The sequence below is a fragment of the Haemorhous mexicanus genome, chromosome 3 (assembly GCF_027477595.1).
Source record: "Haemorhous mexicanus isolate bHaeMex1 chromosome 3, bHaeMex1.pri, whole genome shotgun sequence".
Lineage (NCBI taxonomy): Eukaryota > Metazoa > Chordata > Aves > Passeriformes > Fringillidae > Haemorhous > Haemorhous mexicanus.
Window position 1 is genome coordinate 12,373,314 of NC_082343.1, and position 24,948 is coordinate 12,398,261.

Below are 24,948 nucleotides of genomic sequence, written 5' to 3' on the forward strand. Positions count from 1 at the left end.
TGTACAAAGAGATGCTAAACATCATCATCCCTTTGTCTAAGCTCAGACCCTTCAAAAATCATGTCCACATAGAGCTCCCCAAAGTAAATTAATGCCTGGTATTGATTAAGACAAGCCATGCATAAGGTATGAGCAAGATGAGGACTTTGGCTGTCCCCAGGGCTGTCATTCATGTAGCACTAGAACCAGAATGCAGCCAGGGGCTTCACGAGGACTTGTTGAACAAGCTGTGCAGAAATAAAATGCATCAGGCATGCCAATCATCTATGATAATACAAATTTCAGTGTCACTAGACACAGATTACAGTTTTGGAAAGCTTCTGCTCAAAGCAACAGCCTAAATTTTATTTTAAAATCGTGCTGAATGATAGGCAGACTCCCCACAAACACATTGTAAAATAATCATGAATTCCAGTCTTCCCACTGGAAAATTCAGAGACTGCCACAGCTGAATTTTAGGATCACTGTGAAGATAAATTTGGACAGTATTTCAGCCTCACTCCAGCTGAACCTCTGGGCTTCCTCCCTCTCTACAACAAGGCAGATCCTTGGGGGCCCTTCCCCAAAATTAGGCCAAAATTTAAATCAAATCTAAGCATGGAAGGGGAAAAAATAAATCTGTTTTTTTGGGTGTGATAGAAAGTCACATAAATGTTTTTTATTATTGAAGGAAAATAAACCAGGGAGCAGTTTGGTATCTTAGTATGTTGTTTCTTATTTTCTTGTACTCATAAATACAAGCACTGCAAAACCCTTCCCGTGTTGAAGTCAGTGGGAATTTTGCCATGTGCCTTCATTAGATCCAGGATTTCCTTGTAATTGTTGGCAAGTGTGACTAGCTCTTCAATAAAGGGGAAAAAAAATTTACCAAAAACAGCTTCGAATTAAAGTTCTGCTCTTCCAAGTACTTAAGCAGGCAGATGAAATGTCTCCTTCCTCACACCTAATTTTGGTATGTTGCATTTATCCAAGCTAAGTAAACCACACTTAACACAACTTTAGCTGCACTGATCTTGGAGACTCTGGAGATTTTAAAAGCTTAACTGGACAAGGCACTAAACACCCTGCCCAGGCTGAGTCTGTCAATCCTCTGCACCTCTGGCAGGACAGACAACTTCCCATCTGTATTATTGTCTACATTTTAAAGTCTGGCTGTACTAACACAGACTTTAAAACTGTACTAACAAAGACATTCAAGCTTTCAAGGACCAAACCTTCACTTGAGTTGTACCCAAAACCAGAGGTCCGTACCCTTACACAGAAACATTACAGCCTGTAAAAGCATTCTCCTCTAGAGCCCAATTACAGACATTTCAATAATCTTTATTCCCATAAACCCCAAGCAATACCACCAGTCATCTCACTGCTTCTAATCTATTTCTTAATACTTCAATGTTTCAGGGTTATTTTAGTAGTGCTCCCAATTCCAAGAGAAAGCTGGAAAACAGGGTACTTCTGCCTGGCTTGTTCCAGCCAAGGATGGCCCTGGGTGGGAGAGAGACTAGAGACAACTGGTTCTATCTTGTGGGTTACAAACCCCACTGGACAAGCCCATGGCACACAAAAATCCTGAGCCCCTAAGGCTTGCACAGGAGTGCCAGCTCCCAGGGTCAGTGTCCTGTTAGACCCTGAGAAACATCTGCCCAGTGCTATCAGTCTTACATCCTGCTCCAGGAATCCCAGTTCCTCCTGCTTGTTAAGGAAACTCCTTGCAGTAAGGTTAAGGCATAAGGCAATGTACAAACACCTTAATGACCTCTTATCTCACCCAAATTCTTTCCTGCACTTGACAAACCAGCCACATGCCTTCCTCAGAACTGAGCTCACCCAACGTGCTGCGCTGCGTTCCGTCCTCCTGCCTCCACAGGCTGACCCAGCTGCTGCTCCTCTTCCTCCGCTCAGAACTCTGAGTCAAACTCTACATGAGTTGAATGTGACTTCAAATTCTTCAAAATCTAGTGCCTAATCTTAAACTGTGTTGGTTAGGAAGTCCTGGTTTCAGAAGTCATGTATGCCCCACCTCAAACTGTTTATGGCAAAGGGTGTCTTTTCCATCCCTGCTGCAAAATGCTTCTAAACAGCCTCAGAGAAAAACAACTCTCTCAGGGCAGCATCTCAGCCCTTCAGACTGTGGAAAAGTTGACTGTTTTCCACCAAAGCACAGAACAGATACATTTTATGTCCAGACAAGTGACTTACAGGAGACGACACCCACCGTCTCCACAACAGGAGTCCTGATGGACTGTGCTTGAAAGAGGATTTTGCTCCAGTTCCCAGGACTGCCTGCCCTCTTTGCAGTAATTGGGCTCTCCAGAAAGCAGCCAGCACACCCCTGACCTTCTTCTTTTAAACTCTCCCACAGTTAATAAGAGACTTAACCACACCCCAGATGTGCTGCTGGGAAGCCTGGGCTCACTGCATCTCCCCACCTCACCCAGCTGGTCCCACCTAAGGCCCACTCAAATTCTGCTCTCGGGTGGCAGCAGATGACAGCACTTCAACACCCTGTGCCACCTGGCACCACACGTGTCCTGCTTGGATGAGAGCTCCACCTACCTGGGTGGCGACGCTGGTGGAGTATAAAATGCAAGTGCTGAGGAAAAAGGCTGCTTTTTCAGTGCTTGGACAAGATTAGGTTTGTATTTTGGGTCAACACACCACAAGGACCCTTTTCCATTCACCTGCAATGAAGAAACACAGCAAATTAGAAAATCCAGGACCAGGCTGGTACAGTCCTTTCTGATTTAATATCCCCAAGCTGCGGCACAGTGCAAAGACTGCATGAAGGCACACACCACTGCACAGCTGACACACAACATCCACAGGCAGTTCCATCCTGGGTGGTCCCAAAATTGAGAAAATGGCCCTGAGACCCTCATTATACACTATGGAAGCACCCATCTTGCAGGTCATGATGGCATCTCCAAAACCCCTTCTCTAAAGCCCCATTCCCATTTGTCCCCTAAATGCTGTAAACTTTATTTTGACAATTAATAAACACAGCTGTGACTTTAGGGACCTGTCCAGGCATCAGTAAACTGATAGGAAATCTTTTCTTTAACAGGGTTCTAGGTAAGAAACCAAAGCAGCTTCCCCTTGGTTTAGATATAGACACATATTCATTAAACTTTACACCACCCTGGAAAAGGATCTTGCTCAATGTCCAGCTACAAAATGGATTATTCCCACTTTCTCAGAATCCGAAAACCTAATGAATGTATTTTTGATGCACAATGTAAGCACCCCTGTGCTAGTCATTCTCGATATGAAATTTGGTATATTGAAACTTAAGGAAGATAAAGCACCTCTTGCCTGTCTCAAAGCTTTCTTCATGAATTTACTAAATAAAGAACCTAATTTTTTTTGAGCCTGCTACTTCTTGCAACTTAATTAAATAGTTCTATTCTATAACAGAAATTCTCTAATTCTATATCAGCAATTCTAGAAACACCTGACAGATCAGCTAAAAGCTCTGCACGTTGCCACACCAGATTTTTAGGGGAAAACAGATGCTACAGAAATGGAAATGTACATGGCTGAAGGACGGGGAAGCTGTACACCTAAACAGTAAGATCCTTCTAAAGGATTTTTGGGGGCTAAATATCAGAGCAGAAACCCAAACTTCATGGGGAAGCTCCTGTGAGCCCACAGTGGCCAGCTGGCTTCCTCCTGCAAGGATATCAGGGGGCATTAATTCCAATTTATGGATGGATGCCCCATGATTTACCCCAGACTAAAAAGGACTTAAAAAGCATGCAAGTCTGTGGTTCTATTTAAGTCACAGGGGTTTTCTAAGAGAAAGTACCTTGCTATGAGAGAAAAATCAAGCCAGGGAGAGCCCCAGCTGAGAAAGAGATGCAGCTGCAATTGCAGCTAAAGCCACTGCCTTTAACAAAGATCTCTGAGCTGCTGCATCTCTCCAAGTTATTTTTTTTTAACCTGAATCTTCCTTATACTTACCTTTTCATGCTAAAGCTGAGCACAGCTTATCAAGAAGCTTACTTTTAATTAATAAATAGCCATGGTGGCTGGCAGGATGATTTAACCACCTAGATACTAAAAGGAGGCATCCTCCCAGCTGGCTCTATCCATCATCTCACTGACAGACTTACATCCTGATCCTTTACTTCTCCCAGACCCCTTTCCCCAGTACCCCAACCATGCCCAACTGGCTTTTTTTTTTTACCTCTCCCTTTCACAGTTTGGAGGCTATGGCGCCCAGGGAGCAGCAGGAAGTCCCCTGATCAGCAAACCACGTCTCTACATTGTTTATCTGCTACCTTATCTGCTACTTTAGGTGAGCACTTTTGCTTCATGCCTCATTCAGTTCAGCTGCTGGGGGTTAGTTTCCCTCTTTGATCTTCCCAGCAAGGTACTCCTCCAGTTTGCTGCCCTGACAACATAACACAAGGATTTTGGGTGGGTATTGCAACAGCAAGCTGAACTTGGGCACACCCTGAAGCCATCCAGATACTGACAGATCCAATGCAACAGGCAGTAAACAGGGTGACTTCTTCTTTGGGTCATGTGTAATGTGAAACCACACTCCCACCCACCTTTGGAGATGCTAAAAGTAGACATGGGGCTGAAGAGATGATGGAGGTGCTCCTGTGCTTTGCTTGCACCCTCTGCTTAGGAAAGACAGGGGCAGAAGTCCAGCCCAGGTCTGAAATAAAGTGTCATGTGTCAGGGGACAGCCTGCCACAGCTGGAGCTGGAAATGCCACAGAACCAATATCCAGCTTTAAAACAAGCCAGAACAGACTGTGCCATTTCTCCTAGCAAGGACTAATTTAGGACACTCTAAAATGCTAAACTGCCTTTGGAGGTTAGTATTTCACTTCAACAGTGAGGCAAGTGTTGGAATGAAATGTAGGTGTAACTTGTACTTAAGATCTAGAGAAAAATCCCTCAGAGTCAGTGAAAAGAGGACACCAGGCTCTTCTTACTCTGCAACTCAAAACAGGGGTAATCATATAATTCTGAGATTAGTTTTTGGTCTATCACCTTTTCTGCATCTTTCTAATGTTTCTAATTTGACTTGCAGGATTTTATCTATGCAAAAATAAAGGAAAGAAAAGAATTCCTGCATTTTGATGTACAAGGGCTATTTTGTAAGGACAGTAAGTTTCCAGCCCCCAGCATTTCAGGGCTGGATTACAGAAATGTGGGCTGGAAACAACATGCCTCCCATGATCCAGCCTGATCCTTTACCACCACCCCACCACAGTCCCCCACCAGTCTGAGGAGCAACCAAAGCAGAGCAGCTGAGCTGGTGCTGGTGGCTCGGGCTCCCTGCAGGCCCATGTCCCTGTGCTGCAGAGAGCTGTCCATCAGCTTCACATCTGGGAGCAGTCCTGGCTCCATCAGGGACAGACAGTCTTCACCAGCTGCATCCACCTGAGCAAGGTGAACCACTGGAAAACCTCCTGTGTGCAAGGAGGTTTAAAATATATCCACCAAAAGGTTTACCACAGAAAAGGCATCTTTCTCCTATCTCCACAGGCTTATGGATGGCACTTGCCCTGCTCTTTGCCCAAATACTTGAAAAGCTACACGTTGTTTATCACCATCTCTTGACAAAAAAATAACCTGCCACTAACACCTAAACCAGATATCTACCAAGAAAAGGACATTTGTTGAAGATATTCAAGCCTTGTAACCCCCAGCCTCTAAAGAAAACAGTGGCAGGGCCACATCCATGCAAGCAGGGGCCTGCCAAATTAATGTTTGATGTGGATGCTGATCCTGCCTCCTCAAACTTTTTCTCCTCAGCATCAATTAATTAATAACTCCCAATGACATAATCATAAAAACAAATCTAAACAAAGAGCAGGGAGACTCTTTATGCTTTCAGCCCCAAAGCCCTTTTCACTTGAGGTCCTCCTGTGCTGTAGATCAGATGTTGCTCCCTCAAAAAAAGCAACGTCACAGCGTAGGCACCTCTCCCCCCAAGCCCAAGGCAGCACGACAGCGCTTAAGATGCAAGGAGCTTTAGCTGTATCTTCTGAGGATCACTGACTCACAAGCACACCTCCACATCTTCAGGGGCACCAGGGCCACAGCACGAACACTGGAAGGCAAGCAGGTGTCCCTGGGACTGCTCCAGCATCATCCCCTTGATGTTAACCACCACCATTACCAGAGGACCCACTGGGAATTTCATCTGCCTGGCTGACTGCACACATGTTCTCTACCGCAGCTCTAAAAGAAAAGGTGTTTCAGCTTGTGGGGTAAACCTTGACACACCACTTAGGTACAGCAGCAGTGTGCTATGTGTACACAGAGCAGGCAATGGTATTTTAGCAGGGTGATGATGTCCATACATCCTGATCCCATGGCACAAGAAGTTCCTCCTCTTGACTGCAATGCTGGCTCGTGAGGCATCTCAAGGCACTTACTTTCCCTTCAGCACCACTCATTAAAAGAAAACCACAACATGTAATTTTTTTCCAGTGGTAAAAGCAAGGACAGTCTTCCCCCAATCTCTGCTGGATGCTGTCCTAGACCCCTGAACCCCTGCAGGTATTTAGCTGGCTGATGCAAATATCCACACAGAACAATCAGCCACAGCTACGACCATCCAGAGCTACAGCTGCAACATGATGGGGCACAGTCTGGTGGAAGCAGCTCTGCAGAATAAGGGAATTGGTGCTGAGGGGTCACCTCTTTGAGTCTTGGATGTTCTGCTCAGATCTGCTCCAGCACAGCCATGTGGACAATGCCCAGAGCCATCAGGGCACAGTAGGCATGCTCCTGCAGCAACTCTTCCAGCTAAGCACCAGCCAAAATGAGTCCAGTGCAAGAGTCCTGAAACTGCCCTGCAGTGCCAGCTCAGGGGGGGAAGTGGGGAAAAATCAGCTTTCTTTCAACACGCACTTCCAATCCAAAACAAAATATCAGTACTATGGCAAAGATGAGGATGGGCTCTTCCTTCTTTTGCTGCCTGACCTCAAAGAGATGATTTCACAGCTGACAGCCAGCAGCAATAGCCAGGGAGGTGTCAGAGAGCAGAGCCTGTCCTGGCATGCAGGGGCACAGACCATCCATCCCCTACTGTCAGACATCTTAGACTCTTCCAACACAAGAGCTCAGATTCATTTGAAAGGCGGTAAAACCCTTCATACCCTGTTGTTAGCAAATAAACCAGGCTCCTCTGATACTACATGCCATGGACCTTTCCGCTTCCACAGGCACTTGGCATAGAAGAAAACTGATTGCGTGCTCCCTTTGACGTACAAAATGTGATCAACAAAGAAAAAAAAGGAAGAAAAATACAAAATTATCTTGCCCTTTCAGGGAAGCACCCACAGGCATGGCTAGCACATGGTTACATGCAACAGGATCAGCAAAATGAGCTTGTGAGCAGCTGCTGCTTGCTCCAAGAAGTGACACCTGAGGAGCTCATCCAAAGGGGTCTGAAGCATTTCCATCATCTGCCAGATCAACTCCCACAGGGTCCAGGCATGCTGCTGTGTGCCACAGACTTATTTTGCAGGAAGAATTTGGAGCAGTACCCTCCTCTGGTCCTTTTCTAGGGGGGCAGAGGGTAAAGACTGAACTGCTGTTTGTTGGAAATGAGGAAGCTTCAGCAAAGTTTCAGGAGGGGCTTTTTTGGGGTGGTATTTTTTGGTAAGTACAGTTTCTGTTCTTTAGAATTACAGAGCTGTGCAGTTTCTGGAGCCCTGGGAAACCACTGACAGAGCACAACAGCATCACCTTGCTGGCAGCAGTGGGAGATATTCTGCATTTTGCTCTTCCTACTAGAGATGTCACATTGAGCAGCAAGCCATCCTCTGAGCCCAGCAGTACCCATGGAGATGCCAGGGTAAGCAGGGGACCAGGCAGTGTCAAGCTCCTGTCACCCAAGTGCCAAGACAACAAGTCTGACTGGTAGCTCCTAACCCATGAGGCTGGAAAACATCAGAGCATTTAAGGGCAGATCCACAGACAGAAGGAACTCATACCAGTTTAGATTTCCCTTTCCTGCCCTAATTTTTCTGAAACTCATGCCACCTTCCTTGGACAGAGCCACCCAGGCCTTTAACAACACTTCTGGCAGCTAAAGCAGTGTGTGGTCCCTGCTCAGATCCAGTCCTACACACAGGGACACTTGAGCATCTCAGCTACCCCATCACAGCACCCAGAGCCACGTTAAGAGCCCATCCTAACACTCAGCAGGATTCAGCAATGGAGTAGGTAATGGACTTGCCACACTGCAATAAAAAGTCTTTTTTTTTTTTTTCCTTCAGAGTGAAGCTGCTGCTTGTGACAACACCCTAACAATTTAGTGCAGAAGCAGGAATATTGAGAAGCAGTGGTGTTCAGCCCTATCAGTACAAGGCAGTCCTCCCCAATGGCCACTCAGCTCCAGGACCCCTTTCTACAGTGAGAAGCTGTCAAGCACTCCAAGCATTGCAGGCATTTCTGATAACAAGCCTGCTACCACTGAGTCTGACCTCCAAGCACAGGACTTGTTTGTTGACTTTCAGTATGTGGTTTGTTAGTTTATTTAAGTCACAGCCAGCTCTTTGAGGAACATGATGGGGAATGAGAGAGGAAGGAAAAAAGTCACTAGTAAAATCACATAAATCAGAAAAAAGAACTTGTACAGAAAGAGTATCCTTGACTTTAGGAAGTGTGTTTGCACCACACAGAGACGCACATCTTCTCTTATGACAGATGTTAAAGCATTACAGTCCATTAAATGCAGGAATTCATACAGTTATTGGAAAGCTAGAGCTGTGCTAAGAGTAACAGGAGATCACAAATGGAAGAGTCAGTTTAATATCTGAGAAAGCTGTTGGACTGAGGAACACTCAACCACGCACATCCCACTGTGCCCCCCTTGCAGGGGACCCGCATCTGCACCCAGAGGGGCAACATCCCTGCTAGCCAAGCAGGGAAGCTGGTTGGCATCCCATAATCTCCTCTGCTTGCCAGTGCAACTGCAGCTATTGCCATGCTGGAAAAGCAGGGAAGGAGGAACATACCCCAGAATTTCAACACTGGAAAACAGAGAAAGCACTACTTTCAAGAGGCTTCATCAAGAAGAAATCCTCAGAGAGTTATCTGAAATTTAAGGCTGGTTATTGCAGGCTAACAAAATTGTAAGTAAATGGAAACAAAAGTCCTTTGCAATTGCATGTGTGCCAGATTTTAAAAGGTTGCACCACAGCTGGGTGTACCTAGGTCAACAATAAATAACAAAACGCAGTGACTTTTGTCATCCTGTGATTTCACAGAAGCAGCATTTCCAAACCACCTCCATTTGCAAATAAAGTGTTAGGAGGACATGGTGGGGTGAAAACGACCCAAACAAAACATGCCTAAGAACAACAGAACCTGCTCCATTTCTCCCTGAATTTCCGACCTGCTCCACCTCCCTCCTGCCAGGTCTCACCTTGCCATGGCTTTTCTCCACCTTTCGGAAACACTTGTTCAAGGAGAGGTTGTGTCGGACAGAGTTCTTCCAGCCGGTGGGGGCTGTGGCGAAGTAGGGGAAGCGCTCCAGGATCCAGCTGTAGATTTCTTTGACTGGCAAGCTCTTGTTGGGGGACTGCTCAATTGCCATGTAAATGAGAAGGCTGAAAGAGTAAGGGGGTTTGGAAGTGGAGGATTTTTTCTCAGGGTTCTGGTAGCAGGATGGTGAGAAGGATGGCACGCTGTCACCCTCGATGTCATACAAGGGGCTAACAATGGGAAGGCCCTCGCTGCCGAGGCTGAAGTTTGTTAGCAGGTTAGTACTTTCATGCAGCCAGTTCAAATTTGTGAGCTCATCATCCGCTGAATCCCTGTCCACCACGGTGGCCTTTGGCTTGCCGGCGTGGCCCGCGTCGGGCAGGCTGCCCACGCCATGGCACTGCCGTAGTCCCGCAGCTTTTTCTGCTCCCGGCGTTTCAGCTTTCTTATCCGGAGTCATCCCAGTGACTGGACCCATTTAGCTTGACTGGTCTGCAACAAAGGACATGGTCAGAAATCATTGCAAACTACCACAGTCATGTTCAGCAGGAGCCCACCAAACCCGAGCACAGGGCTGCACCATCCCCATGCTGTGCATTAACACTGAAGCCACTGGTGAGAGCCAGGGTCCAATAGGAGCCTCCCAGTAAACTCAGGAGCATTAACTCCCCTTGGTTTATAAGCAGAGCTTATGGGTAGCACTTGGAAATTGCTGTATCTATCTAGAAACACCAATTCAGACACAGAAATAATAGCTATTTTCATGTCAACACCCGAAACCTGGAGAAAACCTTAACAGGTAGGATCTAATCCATTCAGATCTCACACTAACTCTTAAGTTACTCATATTGTAAATTGACCCTGTTTAGAAGTGTTTGCCTTTGGTGTCCAAAGAGTGAAAAAGGAATTGCAAAACTTAAATCAGCATGAAGCCTATTTGTGGTCTCAATGCAAATGAAATCCTTATAACCCCTACAAGTCACAGTCATTCCCAAGTGCTGCTGCCTGTTTCTACCAGGGGAAGATCTGGCCAGCCTATCTGTTCATCACCTGTGTCCCACAGAGCTGCCTGGGTCCACAAGATCTTTTTCCCCTCCTGCAAGGGCTTGCTGCCCTAACCTGGGCTTCCCTGCAGAGCAGAGAGTGCTGGGACCAGTTCTCAACAGGAAGGGACCAACCACTGGGGTGGCAGCTCAGAGCTGCAGGAACAATGGCCCACCACTTAGATAAAAAAATCCCAAAAGAACAAAACACTAAAACCCTAATCATAACATCATTATCTATAAAACACTGCCACTCAATGCAAGGTCTAACAGGCTACCCATGCTTTAGAGGCATTACACCAACAGACACCACCTTGCTTGTAGAGTTTCAAAAGGAGTCTTCTAGCAAACTGTGTTATGTAAACAGCTGGTTTTTTCCTGCTGATGTGAGCATTGTACAGATGTAGGGGGTGTACTTGTACACACACATGTACCCTACAGACATAAGACACTCCAACTATGGATGCAGCTCATAGTTGTAAATAGCACACAGCAAAGCTGAGGTTCATATTAACTGTAAAAAGATCCAACAAAACAACCAAAGAAAACCCCAAACCCCATTCCAGTTTCCTGTCCCAGTAAGCACTATCATTCTGGTTTCATGCTCCTGGTCCCAGTGCCAGAGCTCAAGATGAGGACAGTTTCCATATCACATCTCACCAGACAGCTCTACACAGTTACTGCACGTTTTCTTACACCAGTTTGCAATAAACACTTGTCTCCTTGCTCTTGCATCTCCTCCTACCAAGGGTCCACTGCCTGGCTGTGCAACCCCCAGACCCAGCCAGCTCTAGCCTGGCAGCCTCACCGTGTCCCTGGCAGAACACGGCCCAGCCTCCTTATTTTGGAGAAAGGGAGCGATAGGTGCAATGGAGGAGTGTCACAGAAAGGCAACAGGATAATCCATGCTATGCTCCCCAGCCCTGCCAGACCCTGCCTGGTGCCAGGCAGCCATGAGGTGCAGAATTTGTGCCTCCCCCAGGAAACACACAGTGTTTCCCACCAGCAGTTTTTGTTCCTCTCTTCATCTGCTCATATGCTCTTGCACCAGCTATTGCAAAGCTGTGGTGACAACAGCACCTGAACTTATGCTTACCAGCAGCAGTGCTGGAAAACATTCATAAATTTTTTACCTTCTGTTTCTTATTTCTATAAAGTGCAGGGATGGGTATGATTAGCTACCAGCTCAGTCAGTATTAAAAAAAGAAAAAAAATTAAAGCAAAGTGAGCTGCTCAAATAGCTGGTCAAAAATAGCTTTGCTCTCCCTACAATTTACTTCTCCCCCAAGGCACCAGAGCAGATTCATATTGGCAGTCAGCAATGGCTGCCTTTAAACACAGCCATATATACATATGCTCATGTCACTTCTTCAATCCTTTCTTAAATTAAGGAAAAAAAAAAAAACAAACAAAGAGCTAGTGATAAAATTCACACAGTGAGACAAACCCCAACTCTGCTGCAATGTGAGCTGCTCTGTTCTCTTTCTAATGATTAACTTTGCTCCCTGGTTGAGCACCTCTTTAGGCAGCTACACAGGAGCTTACACCTCAGAGCCGTGTTTGGTAATTTTAGCTCCCGGTTCATGTTGCACGAAATCTCCCTTTACAACTCTTCCGTCAGCATGGCAGATCAAGAACATGCACATGCTGACACACACATGCAAGTCTGAGGTCACTGTATTCTTTTCTTAGGGGAAAGGAGGCAATTTTCAACACAAAAATGTGCTGGGCACACTCAAGTCTTCTCAAAAATATAAGGGAAAAAATAGAACAACTTATTAAGCTGGCACTTATAATCAGGCAGACTTTGTGGTGTCAATGCACTATTTGTTTGTATGCTACTGCATTACAAAAGAGAATCATTAGCATATTAATGCCCTACAGGAAAATAAAAATTATTTGCAGGTAACATAAATAATATAAATAACATTATTAAATATTATAAAGTTATAAATATTATTAAAAGTAAATAATATAGGTTAATGTCACATTTCTTAGATGCATTACAAAAAATCCACATCTCATTATCTTTTTTTCCGAGTTCACCACCTCACACACCTTCTACAAGAACATACCAGAAATTAACTTATTTTTTTCTAGAAAGGTATAAAGGCCATATTAGACTATTATCAACTAATAAATAAGAAAAAATAAAATCACAGGAGCAACAGAAGTGCCATTGGAGCATATCTGAAGGCACACAAATGGCCAGTTTGTGTGTTCTCCAGAACCCCTCTTCATTCACACAGACTCTTAAAGACATCCAAAATCCACAAGTTTTTTTCTCCATGTGTGTTCTGATTGCCTATAAGCAGACACAACTGTGAGAACACAGCTACCAAGATGCCATTTTCAAGACTACCACTTCCAATATTTGGGGTTTAATGTTTTAGATAAGGGTCATGGAATTCACCAAAGCCATCTCTGCTGTAAGCTGGCAGGGTTGCAGGGTTTTGTGCTCAGGGATGACCCAGCAGAAAAACCACAGTAAGAGCATGGAGAGCAAAGTGTGAGAAGGAAAGAGCACAGCAGCAGCTCTCCAGTGCAGATGTTTTGATAATTCCCATGGGGACAGCCCCAGCCCTGTAAGCAGAGCCAAGAAGGCAATCTTCAGCCAGGCAAATGCAAAATTAATATGATTTAAGCACACCTCTGAAAAACATAGAAGAGTTTGTGCTCTGCCCATGTGCTTTACCCTACCAATGAGTACAGAGTGACACAGCACGCTGCTCTCCACTGCTGTTAACACTTCCAGCTGGAAGCAGAGCCTCATGCATCCAAACCCTAAGGAACTCAAGGAACCATCTCCTGTTGGTACCTTCAAAAGAAAGGCCAAACAAAACATTTGCCCCCTCAAATGCTCCTCACAATGGAGGTGCACATCATCTTGTATTGCTAATTACAGACAGAGGACTATGATTCCAGGGTAAGAAGATTAAAAGGCTGCCAAGTCAACTGAGGCTGCTCAAATAAAAGTTACGATGCATCAGAAAAGAGGTGAGAGATGCAACCTTCTTTCAGCAGTCTGATTTTTGGCATCTCATAAAAGCCAGGAGCAGACCTCCTTGCTAATCCATGCCAGTCCAGCACCCAGAGCCCAGTGAAGACCTGCTCTTCCAGAGCACTCACAACCCAAGCAGCAGAGCCCAGGTCTGAAGGGGCTGACTAAGGCTGCAAGTGTACCAAGGCAGCAGTCCAGAGAAGCACACACAGATCAGAGGAGACTCCATACCTCAAGACAAGGTAATAATTTTTGCAGCTTTCTCTCAAAGTCACTGGACAGCTAAGTTTGGGGAAGGTTATGAGCACTGAAAGGTCTTCAGCCTAGCAGAGCACACCTGGCTTAAACCAGGTTTGTGCGCTCCCTCGAAGTCCCCTAGCTACGAGTGAATTTTGATGGAAGACCTTCAGCACTGCTATGTTCTGCCACAGCAGCAAATGCTTTGATATGTGAGCATTCAATGAAGACAAAGTTGCTTTATTAAAAGGCCAACCATTTAATGAAACTGGAAGTCCACTTGAGCAAATCCTCAGGAAAGCAGGAAAGCACATTTACTTTGCAGCAGCCCTTCTTGGAAGAAGTCTCAGCTCCAGCAGAATCCAGACCAAAAGGACAAAGCTGTCAGATGCCACCATCCCACCAAAGGTGACCTCCTTCAAACTCAGCAGCATTGCAGGTGTAAGTGTACTACAGGTATCATTTCAGTGGCCACCACGCTTGGACTCACTGAACTGGCAGGAAAGAATTCAGCTTTTTTGTCAGAAGGTGCCACAGCCCTGTCCACACCAAATTAGCATGAAAACAGAGCTGCTCTTGCTGCTTGATCCTTTACAGTGGCATCAGATGAAAGGTGCCCTTTTGGCACCTGCACAGCATCAGTGCCCCAGGTTAGGACAACCTTCTCCACAACTAAATGCACCTTTTTGTTTCTGCAGGACCAGCCAAGCAACTAGGTCACCTCAGCTAATAGCGGGAAGACCTGGAGCCTGCCAACAGGACAGTGATTTCCCTCCAGGTTTAAAAATAAAAATAAAATAAAATCTTACCATGCATTGCCTAAGTCTGAGGAGTGGAACATAATTTTAATCCAGGAAAAAGGATTTTCAGCCACATCACACTTCATGACAGCAGCTCTGCACCCACTCTTTGCACACCAAGCTCAGGGTGTGCACCCTTAGTTACAGAGCCAGACGGTTGTGCTTTACACACAACTTCTGTCCTGACACAAAAGGGCTCTGTGAGAGTATTTGTACAATTGGTACCTGCTTTTGCATGCAAACAACTACACCAACAGCAAACTCCTCTATTGATTTCTCATATTCCCTGGCATCTACAAGAAGCGTAAGGGCTTGTCCTGACTCAAATACATCAATATGTATTGTCAAAACAGCCCAAGAATTAGACAAATAAATGACTGGCATTGCTCACCTACCCAAGCTGAGGATAAACTTCCAAGTCATCAGGCACATAGCACAGGACCAGCTACAAGTCTCTGCGTGTTGGAGGGAAGAGCAACAAAAAACCCAATAAAACAAACAAACCCCAACAAACAAATAAAAAACCCCTGGCACGGCTAATGCAAACCCATCAATAAAAAGCACCAATCTGCCTGACCAGAAGCATTAAAAGGATGACACCAAACCACTTTGCCCCCCTACTAATTCAACCTTTCCCCCCCCACTCATCTCCCTTGTCTGGGGCTGCCCATGCCCTGCACACCTCCCAGCCCTGCTGGAGGTCAGCTGAGACCCTCCCCCAGCCCTGAGAAAGGCCTATATTTGATTATAACACTATATGATGTCACGTATCCAAGACAACTAAAGGCATTACAGTCTTCTGAGGATAAAACCTCCTCTCAGCCACAGATTTCAGCAAGCTGGGACCCAGTGTCTGTGGAAGAGATGAACCCCTGGGTGACAAAGGACACACAGAGATGCTCCCAGGGGCAGCACCTGCAGCAGGCAGAGCCCTTCCTGCTCCTCTTGGCTTGCAAAGCTGAGGAAAATTAAAAATAACGGGTTTAAAAAACATTAAAAAGGCACTTATCACCTTCTCAAATCCAGCCTGAAAATAAAACAAATCAACCAAAGAACTGGACAAGCCAGAAGTTCAGGGGCTTCATTTGAGCCTTGGCATTGGTGGGCTCAAAGGGCAAGAGAGGTTTTCCAGGGATTTGCAGAAATATTTCCAAGTCTCTCATGTCAATGTTCTCCCACACCCTGTAATATAATTAAAGTCAGGGTGGGGAAAAAAAGTAACAAAAACCAACTCAGAGGTCCAATATTAAGAAAAGTTCAGAAGTCCTGCAATAGGGAAGGGATTAAACAAACCATTATCATAGTCCAGGAAAGGGCAGGGAGCAAGAGGAAGATTTCTAACTTTTTTTCATAAAAGTTTGTATTTTTTTTATTAAATACATACATATGCACAGACATAAGTGGTTTGTGTTTGAAACAAATATCTGAAAGGAAAATTATATGTGAGCTCAGACTTGCCCTGACCCCAATCCATACCCTGTACACGACCCAGAGCCTCTGGGACATTTATTCCACTGCTGCCTTCAGAGACTTTGCAAATGTGAAGCTTTTCCAAAGGCTGCAGTCACTGTTGGACCTGGCTCCCTGTGCCTCAGATTTAAAACATGCACATAATGACAATCTAACAGAGAAATTGGGACAGGAAAATAATATTAAAAAAAAAAAAGAAACCCAAACAAGCAGTGAAATTTAACTATTAAGAAAAACCTTTGGTAAGACACAAAAAGGGGAGGGGAGGGAAATAAGTGCTTTCAAGAAAAATGCTTTACAGGCAATAGCTTTTCAAGAGATGCTTATGGGTCATTCTCCTCAAATTCAATACTGTGCTTGCTAAGTGGACTAAAATGAAAGAAAAATGTAAACCACTGATATGTTCACAAGTGAGCCATTTGAGCAAATGACTTGCAAAATAATTCTGATGCTAACTCCCTTTCCAGGGTAACCTTTCTGTGTGTTTCTCTACCATCCTCTTGAAACAGAAGTGAACATAGCTACATTTCAGCTGGTGTCAGTACCAAATTACCAATGCTAGAAAACATGAAGCTATCTTTTCCACACAGCTTTTCTGCCTTTAAAGTACCAAAACTCCCGATTTCCAGTGGAAAACCAACAACTTGAAGCTTCACCCCAATTGACCCTTCTGCAAGATTTAACTGGAAAACACCACGGGAGCTGTATCACAAAACCACACTACCAGTACAACTTGGTGACTGCAAAGCTGTCCCCACTTGCTGCTTCCCAGCTCCTGCTCCTAAAGTGCAAGACTTCCTCCAGAACCCAGGGAAGGCAAAGCAATGCTCTTCACTGTGCTGACTTCCCCGGCCAACTTGCTTTTAATTTTATTCCATCAGTGTGGAATTTGGCTTTCTGTTTAAATGAAGAAGAAAGCAAACAAAAAACCCTCCTACTTTTGACTACTCAACATCCCTAAACCAAACCAAACTGGCTGATAACTGGTCTGGGGACGATCCCCACACACCAGAGGACAAGGGATAATGAGTGGATGCTGCTTAGCAGGAAGCTTCCCAGTTCCCACTCCTCCAGCTCTATTTCATGAAGCTTCTCCAGGCATCTTCCCAGCTGCCATTCCTTCAGCTCTACTTCATGAAACTTTTCCAGGTGCTGAGCTCTCTTCATATCCAGTACTCAGCTTTTAGGCAACCATGTACTTGCCCCAAATCTAAGCACAACAAAACCCAGTGACACTGATGAAAAGAAAGCAAGCACTGGACCACACTTAAACTGGGAAACTAAAAGTAGTGGCAAACTGCAAGATAGGAATGCACTGAAAATAACCTGAGAGAAGACCCAAAGACCGAGTGTGCAGAAGAGTAGGGGTGGGTGATGATGCTTGCAGTAGTCAATTTAATGGAGTCCCTAACATTCTCCAACCCTTGAGGAAAAAGTAGGGAGCACTAAGTCCAGTCTGAACATAATGGGAAAACATTTTCAACGCACTCAGCAAAAAAAAAAAAAAAGTCAAAATCCACATCATTGATTTTCAGTATAAGTATTCCTATCTTCACAAATTACAGGCTTCTTTTAAAATGGTCCTGGTGCCCCTGAGCAACCACTCAATAAAATGGGTATTCCTGCCCCAGACACAGCTGTCATGTTTCCCAGCTGCTGACCATACAGGCCAGCACTGAGCACTCAACAGCACCCTCCCAGCCTGGAGTGACTGGAGTGACCCAACCCTCGTGCTCCCACAGCCATAATGTTTTACAGGGAGCAGGCAGAGTACCAGGGGTCATAAAGATGCTGGCTGGCATCAGGCAGTACTTCTTCCATTCCATGTAATTTATTACCCAAGCACTGTGAGCTGTCTCTTCTTGCTGACCTAAATTATATTTTGGAAGCACCACGGAACATCACTGCGTGGCTTTACCCAGCGTGCTGAGGATGAGATGGAGAGCTCACCATCACCCAGCACAATCCCCAAATCAGCAGGTACAATGTGACAGTGAACAAACACACATCTATGACACATAAAGATTGGGCCAGGAAAAAAGTGAAGCAGCATCCCAGGGGTCTCTTGTGTCCTCTCTGCAAGACAAGGCAGCCATTGGATCAGGAAAGAGACACCCCAGATGCAGCCACAGGGAGCCTCCCCATGTGGACAGGGTTTGCAAGCAAGCACTTGTCAAGAGCAGAGCTGGGCTCCACCGTGAGTCACCCAAGCTGCAGGAAGTTGCCCAACACTGTTTCAGTGGTGGAGCAGCAGCACATGCACACCGGGATGAGGCACTGGCTGCCTCCGTCCACTTCCCTCAGGAAAAGTTACCATCAGTGCAGTGACATCCTACAGATGTAGGATGTCTGTAGCTCATCCTACAGATGAGCTTACACAAAATGCACTTGTTTACCAGGAGAGGAGGAACGGCAAATGCTCAAGGAGCGAAAGGGAATAACCCAGAAGCTGCACTTCTTGCTAAAAGGTCGTGAGCATTCATTGATACTGCTGACAGCCATTTACTTATGGGAAGTAGAGGCTGCTTTCCATCCATTTCCATCCATCCAGGCAAGGAAAGCTGTGTTTCACACAGCTTGTTTTACATCACAGCAGTGCAGCAGGACTATCCCAGAGCAGGGAACAGCATCAAGAATGCATGGCAGCAGTCGCTGTGGGCACACTATCACTCCTCCCAACGCCCATCCTTTCTGCCATCTTGCTGGCTATAATCCCTCTATGCAGCTCTTTCTGATAAGGTATCACAAACCTGCACATGGAAAAAGTCTTCTGAGAGCCTGGGGTACTTCCTCTCCTAAATACCAGCTCCTTTTAACCCCAACAATGAGTAGGCAGGGAGAGATGACAGAGCAGGAAGGTGGAATTACAACCCCAGTGAAACCAACATGAAAACTTCTGCTGCTGTTATGGGAAGCAACAACTCTGCATGAGAACCCCATGGCTTTCTCCCAGTTTGAACCATACCTGTGTGGATCATCTTCAGATTCAAAACTATCTCATCCACCAAGAGAATTTGCTTTTGCTCAATGTGTCAGGTTTTCAAGTCTATTGCACTGAGTGGAACAGAGCCTGTGGTAAATAAAGATGGCAAAAATCCGCCTGACATGTCCCCTAAGCCTCTGTCTTGTTTCCAAGGCACTCCACTCACTTGCTAGGCAGTACATCTCCTTCAGCAGGACCATTACACACACCTCTATCTGCTCTATCACTTACTGGACTGGCACGTCCTGACACAGAGAGTTGCTGGCAATGATGGTGCCTTCAATTCCGAGCTCTCTAGAGAACATTGAAAGGCTCCTCAAGCAGAAATTCTGTGGGGGCTGGAGCTGTTGAGGCAGCACACTCCTTAACTGGTGCCCCTTTTAGACAAAAAATATCTTACTTCTGGGCTGAAAAATCCCTGAAGAGGTCCTTCAGCACAGCCCCAGCAGCAGTACCCAAAGCAGGTCACAACTTCATCCTCTGGTCTAGACACTCCCAACAAAGACATCAACCAAGTTTTATTCCAGCAAGGTCCCTGAGAGCGCTCAGGGCCACATGGATTGATACAGGGCCAGTGCCTCCAGCTCCCTTCAGGGTCTGCAGGTCAGCCAACATAGCATCTCCACCACAGTCTGCAAGTGTAGACACCGTGCACAGCAGCACTGCTCAGTTCATGGGCATATCTGATAACAAACAAAAAATACCAAAAGCACAGAAAAGTCCTATACGTATTTCAGGCAACTCAAACACACGAAGTGAGAATCACCACGGCCTCTCTATTTCTACAAAAGTTAAGTGGCACAGCTAGACACAAGTGAGCCCCCAGGAGTAGCTGATCTGCTGCAGCAGCATGGCTGAGCTCAGACATAACACACCCTGGCACCCGGCTAAGTTCATCAGCTTGAGCCCTGTGCTGCACTAATTGCTACTACAGAGCTTTCAGTTCAGACTCGTGTCCAACTACCTTCTGCAGAGCTTGGGAAATGTGAGCAGGCACCTGCCAAGGGAAAAAAAAAAAAAAACAACAAAAAACCAGCAACCTTCAAACTACTTCAAGTTTCCTGACATAAAATAATGCCAGCTGAATTTTTCTTGCATAGATATAGCATCACGCCAGACTTTAAGGAGGGGAAAAAAGACCCCAATCCAAGAAAGACAACTGAAGTTAAATGATTCATATGTCAATATATTACAACCCACCTATTACTAAATTTGTCTAAATGTAAGCCCACCAATAACAAGATCTGGAGAGTGTCTGTGTGCATATGTACACATGGTAAATTATACATAAAGTTATCTTGATTTCACAGATTAGGCACAAAGCTAATCAAATTGCTTTCTCAGCATTTAAGTCTACCATAATTCAGCATGTTCAACTCCACATTTAGAACACAGCATCCATCCACAGGCAGGCACCTCGGCGGGAACACGAGTTTATCAGGACCTCTTCAAGGTTTATTTCATTTCTTTGTTCCTTTTACTCTTTGTTTGGACCTTGTCATAATCCAAACCCTTACCAACAAAAGCCAGTTTCAGCTCCCACAGAACCTGAGCACAAGCACGCCGGCGTGTCCAAGCAGGAGCAAGGCAGGAAGGCAGCGGGATGCTGCTCCGCTGCCGCCACCAACTCATCGCCCAACTTCACCAAAAAATCCCGAAAAGGATGGAAAACTCCGAAGGGCCACGTGCAGATCCCAACCTGACCTCGAGCCCACCGCCAGCAGTTTCCTGGATTTTACCCCAAAACGCGGGAACCCCGGAGCGCCTCTCCCACAGTGCCCCCAGCTCTGCAAGCTCTGCACATCCCTGGGGGCTTCCCACCGCTCCGGGGACAACGGGGCGCGGCGGAACGAGGCCGAAAGCGTCCTTATTTCACCGAAGGAAGCGCCTGAGTCTGACGGGGGTGACCCGGCGGCGAGGGGCACGCCGGGGCCGCGCTCTCAGGTGCCGGCCGCGTTTTCCATGCCCGCAGCTGGAAGCGCGCAGGGAGCGCGGGCTCGCCCCGCCGGGGGAGCGGTGAAGGAGGGGGGGGGTCACCCGCGTACAGCCCGCGGGCGGGCGGGCGGAAGCTCCGCGGGGCCGCGCCGGGAGGAGGAGCTGCGGGTGCACGGCCCCGCGGGGCGGGGGTGCGCGGGGACCCCCCCGTTCCCACGCACCGCCACCGGCAGCGGCTGGAGGGGAAGCGCCGCCTCCGCGCCCTGTCCCCACGCGGGGAATGAGGGGACACCGGCCACACCGCCCCCCCCCTCCCCCGGCACCAGCGGGACCCGCTGCCACACTCCCCGCGCTTTCCCCCTTCCCCCACGAAACCCTCGCGGAGGGTCGGAAACAAAAAAAACTCACCCCCCAAACCCAGGGAAAAGCCGAGAGCTAAACCCGAGGGAGGCGCGGGGGCAGCCCGGGCAGGCGTGGGGCCGCGGGGGCGGCGGGCGCGGGCGGCACTCACCGCGGTCATGAAGCCGCGCGGCCGGCGGCGGACACAATATGGCAGCGGGGGGATGTGTCAGGGAGCAGCTGCTCCCTGCGCAGCGGCGGCGGCACCGCCCTCCCGCTCCCCATGGCAACCGCGAGCAAGCACGGCCCCCCGCCGCCGCCGCCTCCTCCTTCCCGGCCGCCTTCCCTCGCTCCCGCCCACTCCCGCCGCCGGCACCGCCTCTGGCACCGCCGCCGCCGCCGGGGCCGTGAGGGCTGCGAGCGGCTGAGGGGATCCGCGTCCCGCCTCGGAAAAGTTCCCTTTTACCCCCACAAATAGCGCACTTTCTAAATTTTAAAAATTTCAAAATAGAAATTTGTGCAGAAGTGCAGAAACCCTCCTTTTAGTTTCACTTCCCTTCTCTCACCTTCTTTATTTATACATATATATACTTTTTTTTTTTTTTTATCATTTTGACAAAAATTAAGCCGCCGCCGCCGTGTTTGCCCTGCCTCGCAGCGCATTGCCGACCGCTTGCGGTTTTGGCTTTCCAGGGCAAACAGCTCTGCTGTTTGCTCCCCGGGCTTGGACAGCCCTGCACGCACTTGCAGTTTTACAACATCATAAAGAGGAAGGACCCTGGGAAGTTCCTTGTCTTGTTTCAGAGCTGATATTCCACTACAAAAAAAAAAAAAAAAATTAATTACTTTCCCAAGGTTTCCTCACCTTCTGAAGCTTGCCTCGTGATGACTTGTGGTAATTTTATTTCTAAGGAAGGATGGGAATGCATTTCAAGGAAACTCCTCCACTCCACCTTAGGAGGAACCACTCCTCCTAAGGGAGGGTTGTTTCTTTTTTTTATTTGAAACAGTTTCAGACAGCAACCTCTTAGATTTTTTTAAGAGTAAGGATATGTCAGGCTCAGGGTTATAGCAGGCAGAATCTTCTCCCAAGGGCAGAGGATCGAATACAGTGACAGGGAGGCTCCTTCCACAGCACCGTGAAGCATGGCCACCTTCAGAAACAGCGCCCAGCCACAGAGTTCTGATCAGAATAAATTATTCTCAGCAACTTTCATTTAGCTCCTGCCTAATTTCCACTGATTGATTGCATTATGATTCTTTTATCCTTTTTCCTTTCACAGCCTCAGAAGGTAACCAGGGCTTTCCTACCCTCTCAGCAGACAACAGAAGTGCACTTGTATTAATTATGTATTGCTGAAAGCATCCTCCATTCCCAAATCATAAAAAATAGACCTAGCACTGCTGATACCAGCAATGCTTTGCTTCTAAGAGGCTCTTTTGCCTGAATTCCCGTCCCTCTGAAGGTGCACATCAGCGTGCCTTGTGTGCCCCGCACACCTCAGCTGCCTTGGCAGAGGCAGGAGCAGGGCCCAGCACTGTTTGCCTGTTGGGATCAGGGTGTGTTGCTCTGACTTTTGCCCTGCTAGGCGGCAGCCTGAAAGAGAGACGTTTGACTCCAGGATCCATCTAGCTTCTGTTTATTATGGGGAAAGTCGAGTTTGGGCCACCGAAGGTGGTGTCTGTTCTCAGCCTTTGATTGCATTTACACCCTGGGCTTTAAAGTGGGTCTGCTCACAGGTTCTTTCCACTTACCCCTTAAAAATGCAATCTCAGTTCAGTAGGAATGCACGCTCTCTCCCCCTTTAGAATTTAGTGGGAAAAAACACCACAAAACCAAACAAGAATTAAAAAGATAAAAGCTGTAAGTGCCCTGAAGTCGACACCCCCTCAAAGAAGCAAAAATGGAACTTGGCCTCTGAACCAGCATTTTATTGGAACCAGCTTGGAGCACAACACTTCAAATAAAAGAAAGTTTTTCTACACCTCCTGAAAAACAGTGTCACCTTTATCTTCCTCAGTCCTCTCTATTCCTCAACATACCCGTGATAGGTCTTTTTGGCTTTAAGCCGTACTACATTTTTCCAAATCTACCAGTTTTTCCTCAGTAAAGACAGTAGCCAAGATTTGAGGTTTTCTGGAGCACCTTCTGCATCTCCCCCTCATCTCCAGGTCCAACCACATTCACCTGTACTCTTTGGCAGCCTGTGAACTCACTGGTAGCTGCAGCAGTGCATCTGATATGGGACAAAACAAAGTCCAGCCTCTTAGAGAAGCTTAAATTTTCTGCATCATGTCCTACTCATCCCTATAAGGCTCAGCAGGCAGAGCTAAGCCTCCCAGCCATGCATGGACAGTTGCAGTGCTGCAACAGCCTGTCTGTGCAGGGTTAGAGGAACTGTAGCTGGCCTGGCCTAGTGGGGTGCAGAGAATTTTTGGGTCATCAGGGCTACACTCACACCTCTCCTGATATTTGTCCCTGCCTGTACTGATTTGCTGACTGGCAACCTCAGTCAGCATCAGGATGCCTCAGTTAGTGCCCAAGCAGCAGGCAGATGATCAAGGGAGGTGTGTTTGTCTCTGCTCAGTGTCTGCACCACATTTGATCCCTGCTTCCTCTCCAGGAACCATTTTCCCTGCTGAATTCTGCATGTGATTAGTGAGAGCAGGAGGGAGCCGGGGATGGAGGGCATCGTACAGAGCCAAGGCCACAGTGTTGTCCTGCCGTGCATTAGATCACCTCCAAGAAGCTGAAAGCTGCTTGCTCCCACATTTCAGCCTGAAGGCATTAACTCATTTTTTCCTGCAGTGTCCCCTGTCCCAGAATGGAGGCCGGTGGCTGCTGGCAGTCTGAGTCCACACACCACCTTGGTCTCCCTCTTGCAGCATCTTAGTTTTCTACTCAGAGCTACAGAGGGAAACCTGCAGGGGAGCAGCAACCACACAAAGCAAAACTCATCCAATAAATATGATGAGGACGTGGTGCTATTTTCCAGCACAGACCTTCGAAATAGGTGGGACAGACATTAGTCATGGTGCTCCGTGTTTGTCCCTGCACAGTTCCCCAGGATGTCCGTGCAGCACCTCCTGCAGCCCCCCCGAAGGAGGAGGTGTGGGGAAGATGGGCTGCAGAGGCCAGGGCAGGTGCTGAGGAGGTGGCAGGAGGTGCCCTCCACCCTGCCCTTGTCACCTCCTGCTCTGAGCCGAGACAGACTCACAGAGGCTGCTGGTGCCTCCTGGCCCAGCTCCAGGCTGTCCTTGAATGTCCTGCCCACTGAAGGACAGCCGTGCCTGCTTTGCCAAGGCAGCTGTCATCACTGCAGCCCTCCTTCCTGCCTCCTGCCAGGTTTCTACCAGAGGCTGGCTGTCCTCTCCCCTTCAGGGCACAGCCATGGTTCTGGGTGATTTGCCATCACCATAGGTGATTGAATGCAGGAAGAAACTGAGAAAAACATGAAGTGTTTTCGTTGTTTGGGCTGTTTTCTGCTATGGGCAGAAAGTCGGGCCATACACCTCTCCCATGTCAGGGTCAATATTCTCAGATTTCCACTCTCATTTCAATGCAAGATGGATGGAGAAGGGCGTCCTGGGAGAAGGCTCTCTGAGCCTTCACAGGGCACAGCCATCCAAAACTGTCATGTGGAGGACAAGCCCACTGAGAGGATAACACCAACCTGGC

The 24,948-nt window shown here is 47.2% G+C and overlaps 1 protein-coding gene across 4 annotated transcripts in view; it reads right to left on the reverse strand.

The window, feature by feature from the left end:
- Positions 1-21,555, reverse strand: part of FOXN2 (forkhead box N2) — a 30,354-nt gene extending 8,799 nt beyond the window's left edge. The window contains exons 1-3 of one of the 4 annotated variants that reach the window (XM_059840840.1): positions 21,442-21,555; positions 9,403-9,953; positions 2,557-2,681 (exon numbers count right to left, since the gene is read on the reverse strand). In XM_059840840.1, coding sequence (XP_059696823.1) covers positions 2,557-2,681; positions 9,403-9,939 — 662 coding nt within the window. In that variant the 5' untranslated portion in view covers positions 9,940-9,953; positions 21,442-21,555. Of the gene's footprint in view, positions 1-2,556; positions 2,682-9,402; positions 9,954-20,512; positions 20,923-21,338 lie in introns of those variants that run through there. The other 3 variants (XM_059840842.1, XM_059840839.1, XM_059840841.1) reach the window with 3 other exon arrangements.
- Between the last annotated feature and the right edge of the window lie 3,393 nt (positions 21,556-24,948).